Source organism: Notothenia coriiceps, unplaced genomic scaffold, assembly GCF_000735185.1.
Source record: "Notothenia coriiceps isolate Sejong01 unplaced genomic scaffold, NC01 NC01_scaffold00033693, whole genome shotgun sequence".
In the NCBI taxonomy this organism is placed as follows: Eukaryota; Metazoa; Chordata; class Actinopteri; order Perciformes; family Nototheniidae; genus Notothenia; species Notothenia coriiceps.
This window is the reverse complement of record NW_011366394.1, coordinates 507,451-514,279: the sequence shown is the minus strand read 5'-3', so window position 1 is coordinate 514,279 and position 6,829 is coordinate 507,451. Positions and strand designations below refer to the sequence as shown.

The 6,829-nt window shown below is 41.8% G+C and overlaps 1 protein-coding gene across 1 annotated transcript; it reads right to left on the bottom strand.

Moving 5' to 3' along the window:
* Window positions 1-1,524: 1,524 nt before the first annotated feature.
* nampt1 (nicotinamide phosphoribosyltransferase 1) lies at window positions 1,525-6,624 on the bottom strand. Its single transcript, XM_010790047.1, has 4 exons — window positions 6,564-6,624; window positions 5,290-5,504; window positions 4,328-4,464; window positions 1,525-1,762 (listed from the first exon to the last, which is right to left on the bottom strand). Exons 1-4 carry the CDS (start codon window positions 6,622-6,624, stop codon window positions 1,525-1,527), a joined length of 651 nt encoding a protein of 216 aa, XP_010788349.1.
* Between the last annotated feature and the right edge of the window lie 205 nt (window positions 6,625-6,829).

The window sequence follows — 6,829 nt, the reverse complement described above, 5'->3', positions numbered from 1 at the left end:
TGTTCTTGCTGTCGTGATGCTGGGAAGCAGAATAAAACCAGTGTGAATTGCTTATTTATATCCACAGGAGGAGGAAGAAACAGGGACGCTGACATCCAGTGAAACTGTGCACGAGGCCCACGCTGTGCTTATATCCCAAAACCTTCACGACGACTTTGAGATCCTAGCCGGTTCCCATGCTAAGAACCAACAGGTTAGATTCTAACACACACACACACACACACACACACACACACACACACACACACACACACACACACACACACACACACACACACACACACACACACTCTGCAACACACTCTGCAACACACACACACACTCTGCAACACACACACACACACACACTGCAACACACACACACACACACACTGCAACACACACACTGCAACACACACACTGCAACACACACTGTAACACACACACACACTGTAACACACACACACACACTGTAACACACACACACTGCAACACACACACACACTGCAACACACACACACTGCAACACACACACACACTGCAACACACACACACTGCAACACACACACACTGCAACACACACACACTGCAATACACACACACACACACTGCAACACACACACACTGCAACACACACACACACACTGCAACACGCACACACTGCAACACACATACACTGCAACACACACACACACACACTGCAACACACACACTGCAACACACACACACTGCAACACACACACACTGCAACACACACACACNTTGTTTTCATAGACCTGGTTATTTCTCTCCAATCTGGCAACAGAGTGGGCGCAGTGTCTAATTGTAGCAGTAAGCTAACGAGTACTGAAAGCTTTATTTTGTTTTGATCCAATGCTGCACAACTGAACTGATCCAATGCTGCTGTGAAAAAAAGAAGCTATATCCATGTTGGATAGAATATCAAATTTAAATAAAAAAATAACCTTAAGGGACAACTTGAATGATTTTTTTCTTTTTTTTCTCTTAATGCATTGCATAAAGATCGGATCGGGAAAAATCGGTATCGGCAAATTGTCAAAATCAAATGATCGGAATCGGATCGGGAGCAAAAAAAGGTGATCGGGACATCCCTAGCAATAAGAACATTCTGGCTTTGTAGTCTGAATCAAGATGGCAAACTTTCAGCATTAACATGTCAGCCCTACAGTTCCCTTAATGACCTTTTCACAATAAAAGCTCTAGACCTATATGCTGTATAACACATTTTTAAGAAGCAACTTAAATAATAGGCGTTTCTAGAAAACAGCTGGGTGCATGTATCTCAGCTCTGTGACATGTTAGGTTGTTGAGATATAAACTGAAAATTACAAAGTATGAACAATATGGTGCAAGTGGTCAATATTAACACACCCTTGCATTGACACTGTCTTCATATTTTCAGTTGTTTCCAACCCGTCTACCTTGATATATCTTCTTAATTTAATTGATATTGAGATTATGCAGGTGTGTTATCAAAGTCATTATTATTATTATTTTTTCAACACTAATTTTAAGATTCTTAGACTAGCTTTGTACCTTCAGAACGGTATCCAGCGGGTTCCCTGAGTCTGGCCGCACCACCAGTGGAGCGTCTGCACTGCGCGCCACGATCAGCGCCCTCAGGTCCTCCCCCCAGATCTTCTCGCAGGCGTTGTAGATGTCGTAGCTGTCGCTGACGATGGACACGGGCACGTTGGGGAACTGCTTGATGATGTGCTCGAAGGCGTCTTTCTCGTGGTCCTTCCCCCACGCTGTGATGGTGCTGCAGAGAGAACGGAAGACTGTCAGTCATTTTTCTTCCCATATCATCGATGAAAATTATATTATATCGTGATTGGTCTTTAAATGAAGAAGAACGTAGTAATGAATGAATGGAGACCACTTCACACCATCCATTCAAATATAGAGATGGATTAAGTGAGAGGTTAAACAGCAAAAAAAGTGAATGCCTAGGCAAGTAGTGAAAATGATGAATATCGGAATTTTTATTTACATGTTTACCTGATATATGTAAGTGGGAAATGAAAATGCTATTTTGATTACATTTTCCCTTTTCTGACATACGACTGAACTGCAACATTGATCAGATGTTAATACCACAGATCGGCCAGCAGAGGGCAGTGCACTCCAGGTATTACTTTTGGATGACTCTACAGTACAATGAAAATACAATTTGGCTTAGGTGTAGTCACCCACACTATAAAAAAGGCCCTAATGTTTGTACTTGTCCATACAAAAATCAGATCCCAAGACAGTTTCCGTTTTAGGTCCTAAGATAACAAGATATCTGAAAGGCCTGCCAACACCTAAATACGATGAAAGTGCCCGAAATCTAGTTTAAAATCTTTGTTTTGTGATATTCACTGTACGCAGAAGTAATCTCAGGCAATTTTCATTGTGTCAGGATTTACAAAACCTTCTTACAATTTAGTGTCTGATTCAGTTACCTTACAGTGCAGATCAGACCTGAGACACTTTAAAAAATGTATTTTAAATTTTTAATGTACATTTCTCGGAGATTCTCCAGTTATCCCTCCAAGGCCCTATGATGCTTTGAAGGTGACACACCTCTTCCCTTTACATCAAGATCAAAGTGGAAATTCACCGCGACCCCTCCCTCTGAGGTAGAAACCACACAGACTTTAGGAGGTGAGCCATTACATAACGGTTACTATGACAGCTACTGCCACCATCCCACAATGCACTTGTGTGGGGATGCGGGAAGGGTGCGCTGGAGCAGCAGTAACTGCCCTGGTGGCTAGGAAGAAGGGACAAGTGCAAAAGAGATGAAGTGTGTGTGTGTGTGTGCACAGAAAAGATGGATCAGTGCCAAAAAAACAGCACCAGAGACACGCAAGGGCCAGTGCATGTGCGTCAGGGCAGCAGCCAATGAAAAGCTTCACCTCCAGCCAATCACAGCCCCCCTCACAAAGGGAGGTAGATGAAGCAGATAATTAGTGTGAGGGTGACATAACACCGACCTCAGCCAAATGACGAGTCAATTCTTACTCATTCTGATCAATTCCCTCCGTCAACAGCTTTGGCCGAGAACCAGCTGTGATTTGAAACACATTTTCCTATCTTGAAAATCAATTTGGCTTGAGGGTGAAAAAGTTATCTCACACGCGGCTCCCAGCCAGGACATGAAGTATCTCAGCAGAGACGAGTAGAGCCGAGTCGCGTACCCCTGCTGTACCCCTGTGCACTCTGGGAGAATGTGAATGCATTATGGCGACCATTAGCATTGTGCACAGGAGTTTGCAGCCTCTGGGGGCTAAGGTTCTGCAAACCTAGCACGTACCCTCAAAAAGATTGGCTTGTCGCCCCTCCCTGAATTACTCAGCTGCTCAACGTCCTCATCATCCCATTACTCAGAACGCTCAACAAACTACTAAAGAGTGGTGAAGGAATGAGTCTTTTACCTGGAAATAAGTAAGTAGTAATAGTTATACTAATTGCTAACAAGTTGCTAAATGGTGCTACTTAACGTCATCATACCGAACATTGCCCGTTTATTTCAGAAACTTTGATTCTATGTTTTATTCGTCTATGATCTGGTGTGAGACGATGGAAACAAAGGGATGGTTTCATTCAAATATTCAAGATGGATGTTCCACATAACTGGTTTAGTAGATACAACTCCCTACTGTGTTGAGGGTCAAGCATTTCTCAAAGGTTATATCCAAGTTAAGGCACATTCTTAACCTTGAAAGCATAAGGGTTGAATGTATCTTTCATACTCCTGAGATTTGCTTTGAATTCTGCTTGACTACTCCTGCACTTCATACTTGTACCTACAGCCAAGTTCTTCACAACTAAAATGTATTCTAATATTAGTGTTTGGGTTTCCTTTATTCGCCAGACACGGCCGCATTTCATAGAATGAACACACTACTGATGAGCTGATCACCAGTTCTATCAGCAAGAGAAAAAGGTTGCTTGGTCTAATTACCAAAATATTGTAATTTCTTTGTTTGTTTGACTGTTGTTACACCTGCAGGATTGTCCCTCACTATGTCAATAATGAGGACAATGAGAAGGGGAGGGTTTCAATGTATACTGTTCCCTTATTGCAAAGGTTTACTACTCCCTGTAAAGGCAAGTATATGTCATTGTAACTGGTGAAATGTTAGTGTTAAGCTTTATGAACTGCTACTAGTAAACCTGAAGCTGAGGGATGTGGCTATGCAAAGAAACACCCAGTCTCCAAGCAGGGACTAAGCTTTAATAAGCATAATAAAATTAAAGAGAGTGTGTGTGTGTGTGTGTGTGTGTGTGTGTGTGTGTGTGTGTGTGTGTGTGTGTGTGTGTGTGTGTGTGTGTGTACCTGTGCTCTGCGGCAGGCACTGAGAAGCCAGGCACGGGGTCCTTGGTGCCGTAGTACTTCTTAATGACTCCGATGCCGGCGACCGTGTCTGTGCCCTTGAAGTTCACCAGATGGGCCGAAGCCCCGATGCCCGCAGTCTGCAAAGAGACGGAAGATGGTGTCATGGGATAAAAGGTTATTTCTATATAATCTCAATTCTAAATGACCTTGAAGCTGGCCGCTGTGGCTGTAAACTGTTGTCTGACTGTGTGTGTTCTAAAAATGGTCTGAAACTGTGCCATTATCATTATTTGGCCAGGACTCTCTTGAAAAAGAGATTTTTAATCTCCATGAGACCGAGCACATTCTATGGATAATCTTTCATTCCCAAAGATATTGATATTGTTATTTTGTATATATTGATTGTTGTGTTTGTTATCTTAATGTGTGCATATGTGTCTGTTGATTGCGTATATAGGATATACATATTTTTATACATATCTGTATATTGTATTTGGGATTGTTGGAAACGTCCTTTCGATCTCTGTCTGTACACACCAACTAAAAGATTGACAATAAAGTTGACTTTGATCCTGGTTAAACAAAAGGTAAAATAAAAAAAAATATATAGTTTTTCATTTCACACCATTTTTAATGCCTCCTAAGATCGAGAAAATATTTCACAGTCTACTAATACGCTTTTTCCAGAGGTTTGATACATAGCACATTTGTCAAACTACTATTTCCTAAGTCCTTTAGTGTGGAGGAAATATGAAAACCTGCTTAATTCTAACCGTTTATTCTTCAAGATAACTGAGCTCACTTCAGTCCGTCCCATCAGACTGTTAGAAACCATCGAAGCTCAGGACAGTTGACCTTGAGTTAGGACTTTCGAGCTACAGTTTCCGAAGTCAGGAATTCCCGTTCAAGTTTAGGATTATGTTTGTAAAAATGATTTAATGATAAATACAGTGTGAGTGTACCTCCTGTGAGGAGACGCCCCTGTAGCCAAAGTCATGGAGTTTATACGCCAGCTTGTCCAGGTTCCCAGAAGTCTCCAGGAGATACTTGGCGAGGATCTTCTTCTGCTCTCTGGAGTTGGTTGCCACGGTGATGGGGTACCAGATCTGCACCAGGATGGTCTGATGGAGGGAAAGAAGGACAGTCCAGTTTAATTTAATTTCAGGGTGAGAGATTACTTTCCGGGCAATTCATCTTAAATGTCACCTATTATGCAAAATCCACTTCTTCATGTCTCTTCTACATCAACACGTGTCCCCTCTGTGTAAAGAGATTCTGAAAGTTTCAGGAAAAAAGATTCTCTCTCTTTTTGTTCTGATCCATTTATATAAAAACCTGTCTGAAAATGAGCTGATCAGATTTTGGCCACTTTATGATGTCATAACGATGTTTTGGCTTGTGTAACCATTAGCCAATCACCAACCAAGGTAACCCCCCCCCACCTTATCACCTGAATCTCCTCCTAGAGCACCATTGTGTTATTTTTAACCAAATATCTCTCAGAGGGGCGTGGGGAGGGGCTCCTTATTTTCATCTAAAGCAGTGCTTCTCAAAGTGTGGTCCGTGAGCGCCCCCTAGTGGTCCGTGAGTATATTGGTAACATTTCACATTAAAAATAAATAAATAAATTTAAGTTTTCCGCACTCTCACGGGAATATCTCCGCAATGGAGCGAGGTTAAGTTTCACTTTTGATTGCATGATATAGCCCAGCGCAGCACCTTCATCACACATGTTGCCACTTGTTTGTACCATTTTCAGGCGATTTGTAATCTGTTCTAGAAAAACTATGTGTTTTTTTATATTTGTGGAGTTAGGTAGTCCGCGAGTGTTTTTTTATTGGTTAAGTGGTCCTTGGTATGAAAAAGTTTGAGAAACACTGATCTAAAGTAACAGACAGAGAATCAGCACTTTTGAAACAGGGCTGAAACAGAGGGGATTATGGGATGCTGCAATGGTCTGTTTGGTGTTTCGAGCCAAAAACTTCAGAGACATGTTTTGTATATATCTGAGACCTATAATATATTGATGAAAAACAGTGTGATCTTTTATGACCTTTAATTCCTGTGATTATAAATTCATCTCAACTCTTGGACTTAAAACACTTTTCAGAGCCTATTAGGCCGGTTTAATCAAACATTAAACCAGTCAGCATAAGTCGCAGCTGTTTTTCAGCCCTGAACGGACCAGTGAATGTCGGGTCCGATCATCCTGCGAGTATTTAACTCGTCTGAATACCCCAAACTAACGGGCTCAGAGGGATCAGAGGGGGCCGCTCATTCTCTCTGCAAACATACATTCCTCATGTCAACTCTGACCACACTCAAAAAAAGTGGATTATCTTCTCAACGTCCTCCCCACCGGCTTGGAAATCTACAACTAGCAAGCCACATGAATGTGAATGTTATATGCTACAGAAATATGGCCAGGATCCGTAGAATTTTCAGAATATAGGGGTCAGATTATAATTTTTCGGGTTCGATAAGCTAAAAAAGAAAGTAGAA